The 24,796-nt window shown below is 31.9% G+C and overlaps 1 protein-coding gene across 1 annotated transcript in view; it reads left to right on the forward strand.

Annotated features, from left to right (window-relative positions):
• LOC126890321 (neurexin-1-like) overlaps positions 1 to 24,796 on the forward strand; it is a 758,564-nt gene that overhangs the window by 516,985 nt on the left and 216,783 nt on the right. The window contains exon 10 of the mRNA XM_050659185.1: positions 12,631 to 12,822. Within this exon, the coding sequence (XP_050515142.1) occupies positions 12,631 to 12,822 (192 nt within the window). The remainder of the gene's footprint in view (positions 1 to 12,630; positions 12,823 to 24,796) is intronic.

Consider the following 24,796-nt stretch of genomic DNA (forward strand, 5'->3'; position numbering starts at 1 on the left):
TAGAAATTCTGTCTATTGAGAGATATCCTGTAATAATATAACTAACAGCCGGAAGTAGCAACGTATTGGCTATTTGAATTTATCTGATAAGTCTTTAGGCTAAAACCATTTCAAACGGTACATTTGATCGTTTATATCAGTCATGTCAAAGATACGGCCCGCGGGCCGCATCCGGCCCCCGGGCCATACCAATACGGCCCGCGATCGCAATGTGTCACAGAAAGAAGAATCATGTTTTTTAGAGCTTTTAGACTTCACTCGATTGCTCTACGGAAGTTTTAAAATGCGTACACTACACTACATTTATAAGTCATTTCAAAGGCAGCGCGTGCCTAGACAAGCGAGAGAGATAGACAGTAACACCATCTCTTAGCGGAAACACCCTATTATTTTTGTTGAGAACAATAGAATCTTCCATGCGCTTCGAGTCTAGACTAGAACCTTCCTTATCGATATAAAAGAAGTGCGTCGACGTGTCACGTGAGTCAGTTGCGAAGTAGTGGTTGAGAAGGTATTGTACATTTGTTTGTGTCGTGCGTGTGCGATATCCATAATTGTGTCGAGTTCCATATTTGTTACGATTTCGGCATAATGTCACAAAAACGTAAAGTTGATAGTGAACGTAGAGTTTTTCAGTCTAAATGGGAAAATGCATATTTTTTCATAGAATGGAAAGGTAAACCACTGTGTTTGATTTGCAATCAAACAGTTGCTGTTTGTAAGGAGTTTAACTTGAAGAGACACTATGATACGAATCATAAATCAAAATTCGATTGTTACACTGAAAAAATAAGAATGGACAGATTGTCATCTTTAAAATCTAAACTTCAAGGTCAACAATCGATGTTTACTAAAGCTAATACTGAGAGCGAAGATGCCCTGAAATCAAGTTTTATTATTGCATTAGAAATCGCGAAGAGATCAAAACCTTTCACTGATGGTGATTTTATTAAAGACTGTATGTTGAAAGTTGCCGATGTTTCATTTCCATTTCAAAAGTCAATAATTCAAAATATTTCGCTGTCAAGAAACACTGTTGCTTCAAGAATAAATGATTTATCTCAAAATTTGGTTCTTCAACTGAAGGAGAAAATTAAGGAATTTACAAACTTTTCACTGGCTGTTGATGAGAGCACTGATACTGTTGATACAGCTCAACTTGCTGTTTTTATACGAGGTATTAACAGTAACTTTGAAATAACTGAAGAACTATTAAAGTGCGTTCCATTGACAGGTACTACAACAGCAAATGATATTTATTCTGCATTGGAGCATTTGATGGCAGAATATGGACTCGATTGGAATATACTTAGCAGCACAACTACGGATGGCGCTCCTGCCATAGTTGGCCAACATTCGGGCGTTGTAACTAAATTAAAACAGAAAACATCAGGAAATTTTGTGGGATTTCATTGTATAATTCACCAGGAATCATTGGCATCCAAACATTTTAAAATGGACCATGTCATGCAACCTATAATTAAAATAGTAAATTTTATAAGGAGCAGAGGACTAAATCACCGACAGTTCAGGCAGTTTTTACAAGATTTGGACGAAAAGTTTTCTGATGTCCCTTATTTCACCGAAGTTCGTTGGCTCAGTCGAGGAGTAGTTTTAGAAAGATTTTTTGCATTACGTGACCCTATTCAAGCTTTCATGTTAGAAAAAGGCAACCCAATTGATTATGACAATGACTGGTGGGTTGATTGTGCCTTTTTGGTAGATATGAATAAACACTTGACTGATCTGAATGTAAAGTTACAGGGTAAAAATCTGATTGTCACTCAAATGTACTCATGTATTCAAGCCTTTGAAACAAAGTTGAGGCTGTGGGAAAATCAGGTAAAAAATCAAACTTTGGATCATTTCCCTCATTTAAAATCATTTGGCACAGTGGATCAAAAAAAATTGGATCAATATTCTCAACTTCTGCAAAATCTTATCACGGAATTCAACAATCGTTTTGAAGACTTCCACAAAATGAATGAAATGGAATTCCCAATTTTCAACAATCCATTCAGTTTTGAAGCTTCACAGGCACCAGTTCATTTGCAAATGGAGTTGATAGATCTTCAATCGGACAGTATTTTGAAAGAAAAATTTAAAGAGGTTAACGCACTTACATTTTATACACAATATTTCAAGAGTTTGGATAACTACCCGGAATTAAAAAAGCATGCAGCACGCATTCTGTGCATGTTTGGTAGCACCTATTTATGTGAGCAGATGTTTTCCGTCATGAAAATAAATAAGAACAAACATCGCACAAGACTTACAAATGAACATCTCCAATCAATTCTTAAAATAAATACAACGAATATGATACCTGACATCAATGAGCTTGTCAAAAACAAGAGAAGTCAGGTATCTGGATCCTCGAGCTCAAAATAATTACCCTCTTTTATAACTTTGATATGATTTTTAACAACCGTATATTATAAGTATACTATTAAATAAAATGTTATAATAATTCAGTACATTTTTTTTTATTTGAATCTGGCCCGCCGACACATTCTGAATTTAATATATGGCCCTCTGCAAAATTGAGTTTGACACCCCTGGTTTATATTGAACAGATCACGCACTAGAAACATTCCAGTGTGAACTACAGGTTCATGTGAATCTAAAGGTGCAATTCCATTAAGGGCAGCCAAAGTCCGAAAATTTAACTTTTTAACTTTTTTTGGGTTATGATTAAAAATTATTCCCTGAAATCTTCTCTTTCCAACGATATATAACACATTATATAATAAAATATCCATGGTTACAAAATTATTTGTTTTCTGAACGTCTGCACTCAACTTATATACCGGTGTCTTTATATCCTTTTAGAATGTTTTATGTTTTTGCGATTATCTTCTATTAGAATATCTTCTTACGTGCGTACAAAGTACACACACATTCTTTTTTACTTTACCTTGCAAATTGAATGCCGTTTCTTTGCTAATCTTATACATTCTCGCCAACCACCGCCACTGCCAGCACCTTCTGCGCATCCGGGCTACATAGAGACGCCTCGCGTCGCGTCGCCTAGAAAAGACAATTATTCAAATTCTGAGCCGCCACGTTCTAAGGATAACATCCGCATATTCCGCATATCGTTATAATTTAATTCGGAGACATGATTCCAGTTATTCCTCAGGAATGAATTCGAAGTGGTTATTGTACTGTTTTGGAATACAAAAAAAGCGCAAACGATACACGAACCGATATTATACAGGAATTATTAAGGTCGCATGAATATTCAATCTAGAGGTTTAAACTGTACGTCAGATAAGCCATTTTTGGAATTTATTAACAAGGTATTAGATACTGGTTTACTGAAACAAAAATGAAATACTCAGTTAAAGCCGTAGTTTAAAAAAATATAATTCATTCAATTCGGCTAAAAATAATTAATTTCAAAGATATGTAATCAATGATTAATAAAACATTGGAATTAGTATGGTATAACTAGACCCAAACCCAGACAACCAAAGTGAAAGTTATCCTCCAACACCAAATTGTCCTATATGGTCCACATAATGTTCAGAAAAAAGTCACACCATTTTGAGCGTCGGGTTTGGAGGGGAGAGGGGTAGAAATTGGTGAATTCGTAGTGCTTTACGTTTCTCGTCAATATTTCTAAAACTATGCGGTTTAGCATGAACACTATACAAAAATTTTCTACATTAAATTTGAAATAAAAAAGGTTCTATGCATAATCCTTCTAAAATTAACGGTTCCAAAGTTACGGAGGTAGTATAGTATAATTGGTCCAAAAAAGACCTCACCCAGACATCCAAAGTAAAAGTTTTCCTCCAACACCACATTGTTCTATATTATGGTCCACATATTGTTCTGTAAAAATTTACACTATTTTGAGCGTCCGGTTTGTGGGGAGATGGAGAAGTCGGTAAATTCGTAGCTTTTTTACGTTATTCGTCAATATTTATAAAACTATGCTTTAGCGTAAACAATATTCTATACGAAAATGTTCTACATAAAATTTAAAACAAAAAAGGTGCTATACATAATTGTTATAAAATCAACGGTTCCAGAGTTACTGAGGGTGAAAAGTGTAGTTTTTCGATACTTTTTATATTTTCTGGGCAATTTATAATTACTGATGAAAGAAATTTTCTTTAACAGGATTGTGTTTTGTAGATAAAATTTGCTCTTTCAGGGGCCGATGGTATGTTAGTGATAAGCTCTTTCACACTAGGAAGTCGGGCTTAGCTTACCTACCCAGAAAGCCGGAAGGGATCATTTTGGCTCCACGTTTCTTAATCAATTAAAACTCAGTTTAAAGAAATTAAATCTACTCTAGACGATAGAATCTGATTTTATTTTTTACTTTCATTGTTTAACACATTCGCTGCCTATCAAAAACATTCGGAACACCATACAGTTTGCAGTTTTTGATATTTGCCACACATTGCCTTGTTACAGCCGCGGCAATGATTGGAAGTATGATTTCCTTTACAAAATATTTTCAACTGATATTTTTGTCGTTTTTGGATAGTAACAGTGATAGTTGTTGACCTGGGATTACTAGGCGTAGTTCCAGATTTCGGGAGGTAAGGTATGGGGCCCATAATTCTTCACACAGCCGAAGAATATCCTTACAAAGACTGAGTCTACTTCCAGTTATCTCTTTATAAATAATCCATGCGTTTATTGCTTCCAAGTCAAGAGTATTATAAAACACGTACATAGGTCATCGTCTTGAAGTTACCTTTGCAGTATAAAGATGCGTCATTTGGTCCTCTACACCCACAATTGTATCTTTGTGTTCACTTGTGTTCACCAATATTTTTATCTTTATAGTCTGGGCTGATTATCGGAGAATAGGCCATTTTTGGGAAAAGTTATTTACCAGCAATTTTATTGCTGGAATCGAAGCTTATGATTATATATATTAATAATATAGGTATGCAAAGTCCGCAGATAGTGTGCTACTTTTTTTATAAACAAAATGGCGCCCGAAAATCGTGTTTTTTTCAATTATTGCTCTAGAACTCCGAAGATTTTAACTTTACAACAAAAACACTCAAATAAAAATTCACCGTGATTAAATTCTACATAGAGACGTGTTTTTCCCGATCTGCTCCGACGAAAATTTTCCTCGGAAAATGCGGGTTTTCCCAACAAAATCTTTAATTTTCAAATAAAGTTTTAGATAAGTAATTATTTACCCCTAATTAAATAATTTGGTGACTTAAAAGCCTTCTTGGTTTCAATTATAGTTCCAGAAGCTGGTGAAAATTAAACGAATATTTTAGCAACAATTCAATTGTTAATTAATAATTTACGGTCGCAATTTTAACCAAAATAATTAGAATACACTGATCAAACTTTGAAATTTTATAAAGATGAGATGCCTATTTAATATTTTGTCGACAAAATATAAATTTTTTATTTTTTTGCATAATCTTTAAATGTTTAAAAAAATAGTTATAAACAAATTAACGTTTCTCAGAAAGTTTTTATTATATTATAATTTTAAAAAATAGCTAAAATGCGCATTTCAAATATCTTGAAAATGAATGCTTTAAACCTTTTTTGTAACCATTTTCAAAAAAGTTATGAAACAGCAAAGTAAACATACGATTACTACGGTGTTAATAATTTTTTTAAATTCTTTCAAAGCGTAGAAGTGATTTTAAAGTACAAGCTAATTATTTATAAAACAATATCAATTATCAGCTTAATGGTTATATGTTAATTAAAGATTATAAATATATTTTTTTGTAATTTACACGCGCGAAAGTAGAATAATACAGTACCGTAGCTACCCGCCCACATACACAACTCGCGCGAGTTTAAGCGTGTCAGTCGCTTCGAGTGAACATTTTATCTCCGGCTCTGTATCAAGCCTACTTTCGCGCTAAAAATTACAAAAAAAAGTATTTTTAATCTTTCATTAAAATATAACCATTGCACTAATTTTTGACATTCGTTGTGAGTAATTAGATTGTACCATAGACTCACTTTTAAGCTTTGAAACAATTAAAACAAATTATAAACAATAGAGCTATCGTATATTTATTTTGCTGTTTCCTAATTTGTTTGCAAATGGTTGGAAAAATTTTTTAAAGCATTCATTTTCAAGACCTATGAAATACGCATTTTAAGTATTTTTTAAAATTAGAATATAATAAACAATTTCTAAGAAATGTTAATTTGTTTATAACAATTTTGTTTAAACATTTAAAGATTATGCAAAAAAATGAAAAATTTATATTTTGTCGACAAAATATTAAATAGGTATTACACCTTTATAATCTTTCTAAATTTGATCAATGTCTCATGATTATTTTGGTTGTTATTGCGACTGCAAATTGTTAATTAACAACTGATTTGTTGCTAAAATATTCGTTTCATTTTAACTGGCTTCTGAATTTATAATCTATACCAAGAAAGCTTTTATTTCACCAAGCTATATAATTATTGATAAATAATTACTGGCCCAAAAAATTTATTTGAAAATTCGAGATTTTGTTGGGAAAACCCACATTTTCCGAGGAAAATTTTCGTCGGAGCAAATCGGGAAAAACATGCCTCTATGTAGAATTAAATTGGGGTGAATTTTTATTTGAGTATTTTTGGTGTAAAGTTAAAATCCTCGGAGTTATAGAGAAATAATTGAAAAAAATACGATTTGTCGGCGCCATTTTGTTTATAAAAAAAGTAGCACACTATCTGTGGACTTTGCATACCTATATTATTAATATATAGGATCTTATAATTCGATTAAAGCAATAAAATTGCTGGTAAATAACCTTTCTTTGAACTTTACTAATTAGACCAACGTATTATAACTATTTTTTTTTTCAAAATTTAAAGATTATGCAAAAAAAAGAAAAATTTATATGTTGTCGATAAAATATTAAACAAGCATCTCATCTTTATAATCTTTATAAATTTGATCAATGTATCATGATTATTTTGGTTATTATTGCGATCGTAAATTTTTAATTAACAACTGAATTGTTGCTAAACTATTCGTTTAATTTTCACCGGCTTCTGGAATTACAATCTATACAAAGAAATCTTTGATGTCAATAAGTTATTTAATTATTGATTAATAATTACTTACCTAAAACTTTATTTGAAAATTATAGTTTTTGTTAGGAAAACCCGCATTTTCCGAGGAAAATTTTCGTCGTAGCAAATCATAAAAAACATATCTCTATGCAGAATTTAATTGCGGTGAATTTTTATTTGAGTGTTTTTGTTGTAAATTTAAAATCTTCGGAGTTATAGAGCAATAATTGAAAAAAATACGATTTGTCGGCGCCATTTTGTTTATAAAAAAAGTAGCACACTATCTGCGGACTTTGCATACCTATATTATTAATATATAGGATCTTATAATTCGATTCCAGCAATAAAATTGCTGGTAAATAACTTTTCCATGAATTTTGCTAATTAGCCCAGAGTATTATTATGTAGATGATCAGTACCAGTATAAGGGTAACCATTTACAATAAACATACATAAATATAATTTTACCCATTCGACAGAAATTTGAAAGAAAAGCTCGTCGAATTTCCCAGAAAACGATAATAATTTACACAGGGCCAACTTGGCCCCTTTAGACTCCTATGGTAGATTTGTTAGAAAAACCATTTAATAAACTTAGTAAACAATATTTTTTTGTGTTAAATAAGCCTTTGTACCAACATATTAAAAGTCATAAAATATGAAATTATTATTGCCTCAAATAAAAAAACTACAATAACTTCAAATCGCAACAGGGGCCAAATTGGCCCTTCCGACTTTCTAGTGTTAAGAAACGTCGACCTGCCCACCCGAAATCATCATCAATTGCCCAAATAATATAAAAAGTATCGAAAACCTCCACTTTTCACCCTTTATAACTCTGGAAGCATTGATTTTATAACAATTATGTATATTACCTTTTTGTTTTAAATTTTATGTAAAACATTTTTGTAAAGAACATTGTTTACGCTAAAGCATAGTTTTATAAATATTGACGAAAACCGTAAAAAACTACTAATTTACCGACCCTCCCCCATCTCCCCCCTAAACCGGACGCTCAAAGTGATGTAACTTTTTACTAAACAATATATGGACCATATAGAACAATTTGGTGTTGGAGGAAAACTTTTACTTTGGATGTCTGGGTTAGGCCTTTTTTTGGATCTATTATACTATACTACCTCCGTAACTTTGGAACCGTTCATTTTAAAAGGATTATGCTTACAACCTTTTTTATTTAAAATTTAATGTAGAACATTTTTGTACAGAAGGTTGTTCATGCTAAACCGCATGGTTTTAGAAATGGTGTGAAAAGGTGCTCCCCCCAAACCCGTCGCTCAAAATGGTGTGACTTGGTCACACCAATTTGATGTTGGAGGATAACTTTCACTTTGGATGTCTGGGTTATGCCGTTATTTGGATCAATTGTATCATACTAATAGGCAAGCTGAGATTCATCAATGGAATATTTTTCGTAAGCGTCGTCCGTTTGATATTTATATATCTGGGTTAACAGCTTGCTTTAATCGTTGTCGAAATTTATTTCTTCATTTAATATATCAATATAACTAAAATCGTATGTTATTTAGTGCCTTTTTTATCCTACAACAAGTTTCGTTAAGAGTTTGTTTTTTACTCGCCGTTGCAAACTGCATTTAAAGTATTCTAGCTTTATTAAACGCTTTTCTTTAATTTAATCGTTTGGGTCAAATATTTAGACGTTAATTTGACTGCCTTTTCTCCAATGCAAATGAATGAAAATTTGCAGATATATGCATTCGTGGAAACAATACACGAATAGTCAATAAAAAATGTTATGTTTATTAATTTTTTAAATAAAAATAAACAATTTTAATGGAAAATGCTTAATTCTCTTGTTTTTTACAATGAAGAAACTTGAAACTTTTACAGATTATAGCTAATTATATGAACTATATAGAGTTTTACTTTTTACGTTAATTGTTTGCGTTATGCTTCATAAATAAACAATAAAGTTTAAAAAGTTTTGCCGATTCCGACTACTTTTCATGTTTGTACATCATGTTCATCAAAATCCTAAGCGGCGACGATTTTGAACGCTCATATCTTTGTTTATACAGGGTGTTTCATTGTAAAACGGAAATACTTTAATTGTGAATAGAGGTCACCGAGGTGGTTCTGGGTATACTACATTTTTTGCCCTACCGACTTTTATAACCGAGTTACAGGGTGTTTTATCGATTTTGCCAATTTCTTTCCTAAGCCATAACTTTAGAACCACCCTGTATATTTTTTTGATATTTCCTACACATGTGTCTCATCCAAAACCCAAACGACTGACATACTAATCACAAGAAAAATCCTGGTCCGGATTAACAAAAAATTATAAAGTAACTGTGACCTTAAAACAACACCCTGTATATTAAAATTCTGAAAATCTATTTGCATATTTGAAAAGAGCACAACAAACTAAGTCTAATCGTTCGCTTCAATTTTTCGGCCAGACAATTTTATGACTTTAATTTTAAAATTATATTGGATTTTTAAGAACTCTGACATTAAAAAGAAGGTATTATTAACTTTTAATTGTAAATTATTAAAGCTATTGAATAAATGCTTATTTTAAAATTAATCAATACTTATTTACCACATTGGAACGACCCAATTATTAATCACAAGAAAAATCCAGGTCCGGATTAACAAAAAAAATAAAGTAATTGTGATCTTGAAACAACACCCTGTATATTGAAATTTTCAAAATTTGTTTGCACATTTGAAAAGACCACAAAAATCTAAGTTTATCGGTTTGCTTTAATTTTTCGTGAATGGAAATTTAATAACTTTAATTTTGAAATTAAATATTTTGATAATTTTAAGAACACTACAATTAAAAAGCAGATTTTTAAAGAACTTTTAACAATAAATTATTAAAGTTATTAAATAAATACCCATTTTAAAAGTAATCAATACTTATTGACGACATTCGAATGACCCACTTACAAATCACAACAAAAATCCAGGTCCGGATTAACAAAACAATATAAAGTAATTGTAACCTTGAAACAACACCCTGTATATTGAAATTTTCAAAATCCGTTTGCACATAGGTATGAAAAGAGCACAAAAAACTAAGTTTAATTGTTAGCTTCAACTTTTTGGCCAGACAATTTAATGAATTTAATTTTGAAATTATGTCGAAATTTTTAAGAACTCTGGGAACTCATAATAAAAATCTCGATATAATTTCAAAAGTAATGTCATTAAATTGTCTGCACAAAAAATTAAAGCGGGACATTAAACTTAGTTGTTCGTGATCTCTTCAGGTGTGCAAACGTATTTTAAAAATTTTAATATACAGGGTGTTTTTTCAAGGTCAGAATTACTTTGTATTTTTTTGTTAATACGGACCTGGATTTTTCTTGTGATTAGTAAGTAAGTCCTTCTAATGCTGTAAATAATAACTGATTATTTTTAGAATTAGTATTTATTCATTAACTTGAATGATTTATTAATAAAAGTGCTTTAAAAACCTGCTTATTAATTTCAGGGTTCTTAAAAATTTGAATATATTTAATTTCAAAATTAAAGTTAATAAATTTTTGCAAAAAAAATCAAAGTGAATCTATAAACTCGGATTTTTGTGGTATTTTCAAATGTGCAAACAATTTTTGAAAATGTCAATATACAGGGTGTTGTTTCAAGGTCACAATTACTTTATGTTTTTTTGTTAATCCGGACCTGGATTTTTCTTGCGATTAATAATTGGGTCTTTCCAATGTGTTAAATAAATATTGATTAATTTTAAAATGAGTATTTATTCAATAAATTTAATAATTTATAATTAAAAGTTAATAATACCTGGTTTTTAATGTGGAGTTCTTAAAAAAAATTCAATATAATTTCAAAACTTAAGTCAAAAAATTGTCTGGGCGAAAAATCGAAGCAAACTGTTAGACTTAGTTTTTGTGCTTTTTTCAAATATGCAAACGGATTTTCAAAATTTCGATATACAGGGTGTTTTTTTAAGGTCAAAATTATTTTATAATTTTTTGTTAATACAGACCTGGATTTCTCTTTTGATTAGTATGTCGGTCGTTTGGGTTTTGAATAAGAGATATGTGTACCAAATATTAAAAAAATATACAGGGTGGTTCTAAAGTTATGGCTTAGGAAAAAATGAGCAAAATCTATAAAACACCCTGTAACTCGGATATAAAAGTCGGTAAGGCAAAAAATTTAGTATAGCTAGAACCGCCTTGGTGACTTCTATTCACCATTAAAGTATTTCCGTTTCCCAATGAAGCACCCTGTATAAACATCGGCGCTTATTCATGTCAAATTTCAATACGACACGAAACAAAACTTCAACCAAAACTCGAATTCAAAAAATTCGTGATTTTAACGTAGGCTTAGAAAAACCACGGTTAGAGACGTTTCGTACTACAATTAACATTGGAATTCATTTTGGGGTATTAATTCAAAGTTTGTTATGAACCCTTAAGAGATGGAGTGGAAATTAACAGGGTCTACACCGCGCAATAGTAAATCATTAGAAGAGATAAAAAGACTGCGAAAACTATAATAGGTGTAAATAATGATTTTGATTTAAGAAATGTATGAAGAAATTATAGAAAATGTACAATGTATGCATCAAATGATGAAATAAATGCAAAAAATATGTCTATAAACGGTTCGCTAAACTCAGACACGACTTTCTAGTGATTTTAGTAAGTAATTTTGCCAATTTGGTAAAATTTCCAAAAAAAATATTTACTAAATAGTTAATAATTACTAAATAGTTAGTAATTTTGCCAATTTTGGCAAAATTGGCCAAAACAAAAAATAATACCTACTAAAATCACTAGCCCGTTGTGTCTGAGTTTAGCGAACCGACTATATCATATATATCCTTTTTTGAAACATGACCATATATTTTAGTGTTTAAAAAGTGTAGGAATAAAAAGTGAAAAATAAAAAAATATGAAAAAAAAATTTAAGAATCACTTTTCTGTAGTGACGAGTGACTAAAATTAAAAATATTATAAAAAAATCAACTAAAAAGCAAAAAATAAAGCAAATTCAAACTCGAAAAAAACCTGTTAGATTAAATGTACAAAAATCTCAAACATTCGTTAAAAAATTGAAAAAATCTAACATATTCGTTAAAGAAAAGCGTGGTGCGCGTCTTCATCGAATAAACGGTTTGAGAATAAATACTTTTTTACTTTTCGCGCCCCACTTTTTCTTTAACGAATGTGTTATATTTTTTCAATTTTTTAACGAATGTGCGAGATTTTTGTATATTTAATCTATCATAACGGTTTGTTTCAAATAATCCTTTGAGTTTGAATTTTTTTTATTTTTTGCTTTTTAGTTGATTTTTTTATAATATTTTTAATTTTAATCACTCGTAACTAAAGAAGAGCGTTTCTTAAAATATTTTTTTAATATTTTTTATTTTTTAAATTTATCTAGATATGCATATTTCTCCTGGTTACTTTAAGAGGGCTTTAACTGTACCAAAACAACTTGAGAAATACATATAAATAAACTTGTTTTTAATTATGAATTTAAGAGAATATGCTTTTTCTGCTCTCCTAATTGTCTTTTTTCGTCCCCAGGTATCCGGCTTTTGTTTGGTTTAATCATTTTTATCTGTTGCAGAAGGTTCCTCGAGTCTGGAGTTAGACGGAAATATGTACGTGGGCGGTCTCGGCCCGCCCTTTTCCGAGATCCCTATTCCCGCCGGACTCTGGACGGCGGTCCTTCAACAAGGATTTGTTGGATGCTTCAAGGACCTCGTTATGAACAATGAGGCCGTGGATGTTGCAGGTTTTGCGAGGGAACAGGACTCCGGTAAGTAGTTGTTGTGTTTAGCTTTTGTTTTTGTCCGACCGACACTGACACCATCGTCGACGTCGTAATGCGTCGCTTGCCGCTACTGAATATTAAATAAGCCATTTTTGAAAAGGTACGTGGCTGTTGACTGAAGTTTTCGAGGTGAAATAACGAGTCGCAAGGATATTAAGTATTTCCGGATTCTTCTTTTTATTTCAGGGATTAGGCGTTTGTTGCCTGTTCTGACATCAAACTTCGCTCCTACTTTTCAAGGGATGTCTCACACGTCCTATTCCTTTTCATTTTTAATTTAATATGTGTTTCGTTAGTCGACTTTCATACATTGTGTTTATACAGGGTTGCGAAAAAGTCTGGCAACACGGTAATTTCTCGAAAACCGCTAAAACGTTTAAGATAGATTTTGGTGGGTATGGATCTTCTAACTCGGGCGATATTATAGTGGTAATTACATTGTTGTCAAATCTTCGGTTTTTCTGGAAATCTAATGAACTTTCTTATTTCAACTGAAACACCCTGTATATTTTCTGCGTTTTGAAGTCCATAAGAAATACTTTTTATTTTTCATGTTATATTTCCTATACCTAAATGCCATAATTTCGAAGTTATTGCTACATTTATTAAAAAAGAATTTTTTGAAATATTATGAAAATCAATTTTTTCGGCTTGGGTAGACAATATTTTAGGTTCTTTGGATAATTGGGAACAAAAAAGGTTCTTTGTAATTTTCGTATAAAGTTAATCGTTTCCGAGTTATAAACAATTTAAAAATGAAAAAAATCGAAAAATAACGATTTTCTAGGTTCAAAAACACAAGTAAAAAATATTATCAAAAATGAATAACCATCCTCAATTTCGTTGCAAAACGAAAATACAGCCGAACCATATTCTGGTCCAATCAGAGAGTGCTGCAAGCACCTCTACCGGTTTCGAAACTTATTAGTCTCTCATCAGGAGGCACATATGCTGCTCTCCCTGATCCAACCAAAACAAACCCCAGCATGCAGTCCCGGATTGCAACGAACGAAATGGCATAGATGCCCTAGCGGCAACTGCTAGCAAAAAGACTAAGTTTTCAATCTAATGGAATATAAAACAACAAAATGCTAATCTACATCCCACCAGAATGAAAACAATGGGAACCTTCTCTGGTTACACCTCCGAGGCTTCTACAATTTGCAAGCCATACGGATGCTGAGACTAAGGAAGATGAGGGAATTCTACAATTTACAATTCACGTCCCATCTGCTCAGCGCAGTAGCAGATGTAGCGCGGTAGCGCGGTAGCATCTACCGCGCTGAGCAGATGGACGTGAATTGTAAATTGTAGAATTCCCTCATCTCCCTTAGTCTCAGCATCCGTATGGCTTGCAAATTGTAGAAGCCTCGGAGGTGTAACCAGAGAAGGTTCCCATTGTTTTCATTCTGGTGGGATGTAGAATAGCATTATGTTGTTTTATATTCCATTAGAGTGAAAACTTAGTCTTTTTAAAAAATACTATGTTTGAAACTACGAAGTGCCTAAATTCAAGCTCAAATCTTATTTTATCAGATACCGATAAGCAATTTGGCTACCCAAAACGGGCGCCTATGACTGGTACTAGAAATTAGCCATTGATGGAATCGATTAACCTTTGGAAGATAAAAATAAGAGTACCAGTTTTCGTTTTTGTAAATAGAAGTGTTCTGGAGATATTTAATAAAAACTAGTTCAAGACGCCATCTTCAAAGAGATCTAGCTCCCTTAGGAAGTATTTTCAGACTAGGAGAATTAGATTAAATTGTCTTAGAATTACCTGGAAAATCTCCGGTCTTCGTTTGTCGGAAGAGTTTCTGGACACCCTGTATAACCCGAAAACTCTTAACTTTAGAGAAAAATTACAATAGACCTTTTTTGTTCCCTATGATCCAAAGAACCTAAAATAATGTCTACACGGGCCGAAAAAAATTGATTTTTATAATTTGATTAAAAAAATTAAAATAATCAGTATTTTTAAGGACTTCAAAACGTAAAAAATATACAGCGTGTTCTATTTGAAATGAGAAAGTTCATTGGAAGACACGGAAGACTTGACAACAATGTAATTACCACTATAATATCGGCCGCATTAGAAGATCCTTACCCACCAAAATCTATAAAAATCGTTCTAGAGGCTTCCGAGAAATAGTTGTGTTGCCAGACTTTTCGCAACCCTGTATGTTGTTTCCATTATGCTCTTTATTCTTTTTTACTCTCCTTGTAGTCCATTGAAATGTTACATTTAGGGTTGCATTTCTTAGAGGATTCATTTTTATTTTTTTTAATGTACAGGGGGGTTCAGCAGAAGCTTAAGTTCAAGTTTTTGGGGTCGCCGCACTGGTCCCCCGGCCGCCATCTTGGAAAAAGTGGTGCAAAGGACTTTCGCACTGTATCTCCTAAATTAGCAACTATACAGAAAATTTAATGACATATAAAATGTAGCAAATTAAATTTTCTACCATTTTATATCTATTACTTTTTATCGTCAAGTGACCAACAAAAAAGTTATAAACAAAAATAAGAGAAAATTTTGTAACAAGTTTCCTTTTGGAGGTTATAACTTTTTTTCCGTTCATTTTACAATAAAATATAATCATAGCGATTTTATAGTGGATTTTTCAACTAACAATTTTCACTATAAAGTTGCTTAATTTTATTTATTTATCTAGGTTTCACAGCGCTCCAAACTTGTCCAGATTCTCGAATTCTCATAGGAATACAATAAAAACAAAACCTTGGGCTTACTTTTCTATCTATATATTTATTTATTATGATTTTAATATTCCTATGCTATTATTAAGCTATTTTTGACCCTTTTCCCGGCCACCTATGAGGTAGAGTCTGGAGGCGCGTTTTTTTTTGTGGTATCCCGAATAGGCCTAATCTACGGACAATTTCTAGACAAAATAATATTATTGATTATTATATGTTGAAAAAGATCTATCATAGTTCTTATTTTTTCATTTTTTTTTTCGATGGTCAAGTCTGCGAGTCAAGATCTGAATCAGTATCAGAGGTGAATTTTTGTGATGTGATGAGAGTTAGAGTCGGCGTCATTGTCGGTAATTCATCTACCAATTCACTTTCTTCAATAATTAATGTTGATATGTCCACGATGTTGCTGCAACTTTTACCACTACATTAGAGGCACACTGCTGAACATTTTAAATCTGTTTTTCGGTAATCACATGCACTTCCAGTTTCCATTGCATCTGCTTAAGTTGAATTTTATAAGCTCGGGGGTACTGGAGGCCTGGAAGTTTGGATTGGTATCCAAAATTTTCCATGCTTTTTCCAGGTCCAATTTTCTGGATCACAATGTTTACCGAGCCATGACTGAATCTGGTGATACACTCGGAGTCTATGGAAACGGGCTGCATCTTGTGTTGGAGGAAGTGAGGAGAGATTAAATGCATTTTTTGTCACTGTTTTAGCGAATCATTTGTATTTCAGGGTTTCCAGAGAATCGTATTTATTTCCGCCAGATAAAGAAACGAAAAACGTTCGCCGAAAACAGTGAGTAAAGATGGCTCGACTTTCCCACTGACAAATAATTTTCCCTAGAGGTTTCTCACAAATAAAATAACCACCACTCATTATGCGTTCTTACAAAAAAACACAAAATGCTTATCTAATCACAAAAATATAAGTTTTACCTACAAGACTCTCAATAGTGTTATCTATAAAACTCAAAATACTTTTCACAATTTTTAATACGTCTGCACGTGGCCAAATAGGTTGCAAAACTTTACGAATAAGTTAAGTAGAGGGGGACCGACTGCTGTGCCACCTAGGATAAATTATAATAATAAAAGTAATAGCAGGCAGATATTCAGTCCTGTATGGAATAAAAATGACGTAACTGCAAATTTCTTCAATTCCTGTTTATTGTGCAATTAACTTCTAAAATACTATGTAAAGATGATACAAAAAACCGAACTGTAAAAATGTGCTGAGCCACTATAGGGTAGGGTATTGCTTCGTTGCTGAAATACGCCCTATGTTAGACCTTGTTTCAGATGCATAATGACGCAACTGTAGGTAGGGTTGAAAATGGGGCTATTAAATTAAGATAATGAAATTAGAACCAACATCGATGAAAATAAAAGCCATCGTTGTCAAAAAATAAAAGCCATACCGATGCTCCTGGACGATTACTCTTCATTTAATCCCTATTTTACATATTTAAAAATCGTTTTTTTTTTTGCTCTTCTGAAGAATTTTGCATTTTGCTGTTGCGTCATTCTTCTTCTGGATCGGAGAATTTGTCCTCAAACAACTTCTTGGGCCTTTTATATATGCTTAGGGTTCTAAGTTTTACAGTGGGAAGAAAGGTCAAAAATAGATTATTAATAGCATAGTAATGTATAGGAATCATAATAAATTGTATGAATAAAAAATATTAAGATAGAAATGTAAGCCTAACATTATGATTTTATTGTATTCCTATGGTAATTCGAGAATCTGGTCAAGTTTGGAGCGCTGTGAAACCTAAATAAATAAATAGAATTAAATACTTTTATAGTGTATATCGTTCGCTGAAAACCCCTCTACAAAATTGCTTTAATGTTATTTTATTGTAAAATGCACTGAAAAAAAGTTATAACCTCCAAAATGAAACTTGTTAAAAAATTTTTACTTATTTTTGTTTATATCTTTTTGGTTGGCCCGTTGACGATAAAAAGTAATAGAAATAAAATTGTAGTATATTTAATTTGCTACATTTTATGTTTATTAGATTTCCCGTAGGGTTGGTAGTTTACGAGATATAGCGCGAAAACCCTTTGCACCCCTTTTCGAAGATGGCGACCGGGAGACAAGGGTAACGACCCCAAAAACTTGAACTTAAGCTTCTACTGATCCCCCCTACACAATAAAAAAAATAAAATTGACTCCTCTAACAAATGCAAGGTATGGCTTAAAAAATGTAACATTTCAATGGAGTTTTGATTGAGTAGATAGATATTTAGTTCTTTCTTATCTACCTATCAACTCTTGTAATTTATTTAGCTCTTCTAAGCTATGATTGCGCTAGTCTGAATATTAGAGTTATACATGTAATTAATGGTATACAGCCAGCTACAGGAAAATTTTTCCTTATGGATTTTAGTTTTCCCTTTATGCCATTATTCAGATTTCACAACTTTACTGTCTAACAGAGTCGGTACATGTGGCTATTGTCTGATAAAGATTTATAGGCCAGGGTAATAAGACAAAAATGTACTCTGTTCGTGACACTTCAGCAGCCAGGGTACTGAAGCATTTTTTCGACAAGTATTACCTATAGGAACAAATTGTAACTATTTCCTGCGTAGGATCTGGCGGCCATTTTTATTTATAAACCATTAACTGTCAAAAAATGGCATTTTCCCTTTTTTTTTCAAATCAATGGAAAACAGTGAAACTTATGATTTTTTTTGTACAAATATCTTTGAGGTTATGGAAATAGCTTTAAAATGACATATTACAAAGCTTGATATACTCATTTATTGTTAATATAATTGCGAAAAAAGATCGGAATTGCAAAAAGAAATATTTTCAAAATAACTGTTGTAAAAATTAGTGTACATATTTGAAATTTTCGTCAAATGATGGTTTTTTGGTGCTTAATATGTGATAAGAATTTCAAAGCGATCCATTCAATTGTTTAAATTTTATTCGAATTGTTTATCTCAGAGAGCATTTTTTTTGCAATAACATAAGTCAGAAAAAAATGACGTTAGAACCATTCCACAGATGTCAAATGGAAGAGCATGAGCTGTGTTTTTAACTTGGTTTAAAAAAAGCGAATAAAAAATGCATTTATTAGTAATAAATAATTATGCAAAAGTATCGTAAATCGTTCCTTGTAAACTTTTTGCATAGCTTTTTCCAAAAAAATTAACTTTTTTACCCCGTTTTAGGTGCACAACTACCAATGGTAGGGGAGCCCAAGCGGGGATTTTTGCAGTTACTCGAGCGCGTCAGATTATTATATGGGGAGAAACGTGGTACCCTGCAGATGTACCTCTGCCATATATTGGCTCTTAACACAGGGGAGTTCGTTTAGGGGGGCCCGAAAAAAAAAATCTATCCTTAAAAATAATCGAAATTGTCAGATTAAGATAAGGTAAGTTAAGTAAATGCAAAACAGTGTATATTTAAAAAATCTGACGATTTGAGCGGGGCGTAAGGGAATTGGTGAGTCACAAAGTTTCACAAGAAAAAGGCGAATATTTCGCGAAATGAAAGTCAGATCGGAAAACTAAAAACTACACGTTCAATATTTTTCAAAAATCTATCGATAGATACCAAACACAACCCCTCGCAGAGAGGGGTGGGGGGTAAATTTTAAATTTTAAATACAAATCCCGCGATATTTAGTAAAATAAACATCAGATCGAAAAACTGCAAAATACACTTATTTAATATTTTTGAAAAATATATCGAATGGTACCAAACGCGAAACCCCACGGAGGTGGTGTGGGGGGTTACTTTAAAATCTTAAATGGGAGTTCCCATTTTTTATTGCAGATTTGAATTTTCTGCATAAAAATAAGCAACTTTTATTCAAAACATTTTTTCGAATTATGGATAGTTGGCGCTATATTCGGAAAAAAGGATTAATGGAAATGGAAAATTAAATTAAAAAATGGCAAGCGCCCGCTAAAATGGAAAATTTTACTTAACTTTTTTTGGTTTTAGGACCTAATAATCACAACCCAATAGGTCCCCAAAGCGCTAGAGTGACTGCACATTTAGCATACTTTGCTCCCCTACCACAAGTAATGTTATTTATATCATAATTGATAAAAAATTGTAATAAATATATATAATTTCTTATATAACAAAATAAAAAGTTTATAAGGAAAGATTTACGATACTTTTGCATAATTATTTATTACTAGTAAATGCATATTTTTTATCCGCTTTTTTTAAACCAAGTTGAAAATATAGCTCATGCTCTTTCATTTGACCTCTATGGAATGGTTCTAACTTCATTTTTTTCTGACTTATGTTATTGCAAAAAAATGCTCTCTGGGATAAACAATTTGAATAAAATTTAAACAATTGAATGAATCTCGTTAAAATTTTTATCACATATTAAGCACCAAAGAACCATTATATGACAAAAATTTCAAAGTTGTACACTAATTTTTACAATAGATATTGTGAAATTTATTTTCTTTGCAACTCCGAACTTTTTTCGCAATTATATTAACAATAAATGAGTATATCAAACTTTGTAATACGTCATTTTTAAGCTTTTTCATTATCTCAAAGATATTTGTTCTAAAAATACCATAAGTTTCCCTGTTTTCCATTGATTTGAAAAAAAAAAGGGAAAAATGCCATTTTTTGACACTTAATTGTTTATAAATAAAAATGGCCGCCAGATCCTACGCAGGAAATAGTTACAATTTGCTTTTATAGGTATTACCTGTCGAAAAAACGCTTCAGTACCCTGGCTGCTCGAGTGTTATGGGAAAAACCTTATTACCCTGGACTATTATCAGGATCTCGTTTCTTGTCCAGATTTTCAATGTTCTGCGAATTTTTACGCACATACAGTGTGCAGCATAAGTGAAAAGGTGTCCAACTACTCATTAATCGTAAGAGAATGAAAAAAATTGTTCAGGTAAAAGTTTCAATTTTTTCATGCTTATACAAGGTGCAGCATAAAATATGTGCGTAAGAGGACTAGAACAATGGTTCAGGTAAAAGTTGAAGAATAGATAGGGCCATCCTTAAAAAATATTTTCAAATACCTATACAGGTCCACCCACATAAACAGGGTGGAACAAACTTGTGTTTTGATAGATATTTTTACATTTTTATACGGAAGCCTTTTTACTACTAACTGCATTTCTTCTATAAATTCCATAGGAGAATGTCCACAACTCTATTAAGTATCTGTTTACGGATTCTTCTTTGTGTTTTACATTTTTTTTAGCAGGTCAGTGTTTCTATTTAGTTGGGTTTAATCCCAAGATACTTGTGTCGTTTGCCACATTTTCCGTATAATTATTTTTCCTGCAACTATTCCTCTAATAGACCAAGAGGCAGCGCTGAAAAATCTCTTTGAATTTACTAAAGCTAGATTTTTCACAGTTGATTACTGTGAGTGTGTAGAGAAACATACTGCGGTCGGTCAAGCGAAACGTAGAACAGGGGTTACTGAGAGGGTATCAAAGTTGCTTTCCTACGAAGGTAATTAAATCCATTTACTAAGGCTGAAAATCAGTACACACATTCTAAATTAAATATAAATAAAAGTTATTATAGTCGGTCAGCTGTATGACGGGACAGAGCCGGTCGGTCGGCCCCAATAGTCGATTGAGGAAATGAAGCATTTTGGCTCGCAATTTTTTCGTCCGCATGGATTTACTTGAAATTTTCACAGAACTAGGGAATAGTCCAAGAATCATTTTCTATATCATACCGCTATCATACGCTAAAACCTTGGGGGTGGTTGCCACCCCATCTCGGAGTGGGATTTTTTTTATTACATTTTAACCATGTAATTCGATGGAAAAAGTGATTCTTAGAAAAAAATATTTTTTAAATTTTCTTTGTAAAACTAATATTTCTCGAGTTATTCGCGCTTGAAAATATCAGTTTTTTGACGAAAAAATCGACTTTCTTAGAGGGCTTTTTGAAAATACCTCGAAAAATATTATATATATTTTTTGGCGATGAAAGGTTTCTTAAAAAATGATTTTGTAGGATTGTTAAAGAGCTATAAGACTTTGTAAATTAAATTCCGTAAGATCCCTTAGTTTTTATTTCGGGCGTGTTTAAATGGCTCGAATAAGGGGGTGTTTGCTGGTAAATAGAGGTTTAAACAGCTATATCTGGCTAACTGTTCACTGTTATGAAAATCTATGCACAGGGTAATTTTAGTCATTAAAAAAGCTACAATTTAGTAGTTGATAATTTTTTTCTTATCTTCAATATTTTCGAAAATATTTTGAAGGAAAAGGTAAAAAATACCAAATTGCAAAAAATCTATTTTTCTTTAAGATCCAATTTTTCCAACATTAGGCATTTTAGATAGGTCAAACTCCTTGAGTGTATTGATAATATTAATATAAACGGAACTACAGAAAGGTCAAGACCAATTTTGAATTAGGAAGGTAGTTAGGAGGTTGTTTTCACTGATTTTTTCGTAGAGAAAAGCAGGTACCGACATTTTTTTGATCATAAGTCGCTCAATTTACATGGTATAAACTTTTTATTATTTTTTTTTGGAAGGTCTAATTGTATACTTGAAAAAAGATTATGTAAGTTTTCCTCGAAAAAATGCAAATTTTTCCCATTATTTGGCTTTGAATATTTCAAATTATGCATTTGACGAAAACAGCTGACTTTTAACATGCCGTATCTCGGTTTGTATTGGTGTTAAACATAATATTACAAAAAAGAATTTGATTTGTGTTACTAAAAGATACAATTTTGATGTCTACAGTTTTTTTGATTATATGCATATTTTTCGAGGTATTCTCAAAAAACTCTAAAAAAGTCGATTTTTTCGTCGAAAAACTGTTATTTTCAAGCGCGAATAACTCGGAAAATATTAGTTTTACTAAGAAAATGTAAAAAACATTTTTTTTCTTAGAATCACTTTTTCCATCGAATTACATGGTTAAAATGTAATAAAAAATTCCCACCCCAAGATGGGGTGACAGCCACCCCCAAGGTTTTAGCGTATGATAGCGGCATGATATAGAAAATGATCCTTGGCCTACCTTTTGTGAAAATTTCAAGTAAATCCATGCTGGACGAAAAAATTGCGAGCCAAAATGCTTAATTTCCTCAATCGACTATTGGGGCCGACCGACCGGCTCTGTCCCGTCATACAGCTGACCGACTATAATAACTTTTATTTATATTTAATTTAGAATGTGTTTACTGATTTTCAGCGTTAGTAAATGGATTTAATTACCTTCGTAGGAAAGCAACTTTGATACCCTCTCAGTAACCCATGTTCTACGTTTCGCTTGACCGACCGCAGTATGTTTCTCTACACACTCACAGTAATCAACTGTGAAAAATCTAGCTTTAGTAAATTCAAAGAGATTTTTCAGCGCTGCCTCTTTGTCTAAAATTTATATGGGATGTTTTCGTCCAGTTGCCATTATCTTTATTGCTGGAATATGTTTTTACGTTGCCTGTTAGATTTCTTGATTGAATACCTTTAATTCATCCTTAAATTGGTCTTTTGTTGTCAATGGTACACTTATTTTAATCTCGTATGTTAATTTATCTTGTTGGTTATCTTATCCTCTTAATAGATTTTCTTGTTGGTTAAAGTACGGTTTGTTTTCTTTTTAGTAATATTTTCAGGAAGTGCAAAAACAACTACTGACGGCTCTGATAGTCCAGGAACCGAAGGTTTTCACCTCGCAATTTTTAGAGTATGGAACATTTTGGAATGTGTTTAATTCATAAAACAAATCTAACATTTGTTTTTAATAGAGATTTCAGTTTTCTACAAATGGTTTCTCATGACGTTTGATTTAAAAGAATTATGGAAGCAGGAATTCAGCAATTTAGAATTTCCCATTGAGTTTCCTATGGCCCGTTTGACGACTCACCACCCGGTATATGTTAAATTGACTAGATGTTTTATATTTTTACATTTGTATAATTTACTTATAAACAAGTTTTTCTATGACCATTTTTGCCAAAAACTTTTAAAAATTCATAATTTGTTTGTTTATGAATATCAATATTTAAAACTGTGTGACTATTTACATCTATTAAACCCCATAATGCAATTTATACATACATATTAAAAATTGTAAAATATTTTAAAAAATAATGAATTTCGTGCCGATCTATCGACCTATCGAAACGGCCTACTTTCAAACGCCATTTTAAAGGGGAGTTTATTTAAAATTTGAATTTCTCGATATATTATTTATCGAAAATATAAAAATACATACAAATATAAAAAATATAAAAAAACATAAAAATTAAGTGTATATTCTACAAGAATAAAAACCGCTAAACGCCGTAAAAATGAGTGGCGCATACAATATTCCAGCTACAAAAGAGCTGATATAAATATTACGTGGCCCAAAAATGTATTTTGATAGAGTTTGTATTTTGAAGCACTGTTGTGGCGTGTTTTACTTCAAATTTAGCAAACATTATTGAAACATATTTTAAAATAAAACTAGCATTTTAATTTCCATCAAAATGAAAATACATTTTCGCGTCATGTAATATTCATATCAGCTCTTTTGTAGCTGGAGCATAAAATAGCGTCACTCATTTTTACGGCGTTTAGCAGATTTTTATTCTTGTATCAGGAGTTGTTCAAAGTTATTTATAAATTAAATGAATGAAGTTAAATGTAATGTTTCTCGATTCCACGTTAAGCGTTACAAATGGTCGCCTTTCTAGCATTATCTCACAAATGCTCTAGTGTCCATCGAGTGTACACTAGATTTTTTTTCTATTCGAAAAAGATTGAAAACAAATATTGGGATAGCGGGTCAATGAACTCGGATTGCCTTATCAAATTTAGCGTCGTAACCACTACAACTACATAAACCATTTCGGCGACAATGGTCAAATGAATTATACCTACTTTGGAGCTTGATAATTTGGAAAGGCTTAACCGATTTTAATCACTAAGCATGAGTTTGAAACGTATTGGCGAGTAGTATCTGATGCATCGAAGGTCAAGTATATGACTGAAGGTATTACAGGAATTATTAAGTTTGAAAAACCGTTTTTCCCACAGAAGATAGATTTAATCACATTTATGAAGCCTATAACTTAAAAATTCGAATTTTTACAGATATGAGGTATACACCGTTAGACGCGTCTAGAGTCCTCCTACAAACGCTCATTTATTGGTGCAATTCGTACGTTGAAATTTTGAGTAATTTTCGAAAAACCAAAATTTTCAAAGTTAATTTTTTTAGTTAGAAGCCTTGTGTATGTCTGTTCCTAACTGCTTGGG

This window comes from Diabrotica virgifera, chromosome 8 (genome assembly GCF_917563875.1).
Source record: "Diabrotica virgifera virgifera chromosome 8, PGI_DIABVI_V3a".
Lineage (NCBI taxonomy): Eukaryota > Metazoa > Arthropoda > Insecta > Coleoptera > Chrysomelidae > Diabrotica > Diabrotica virgifera.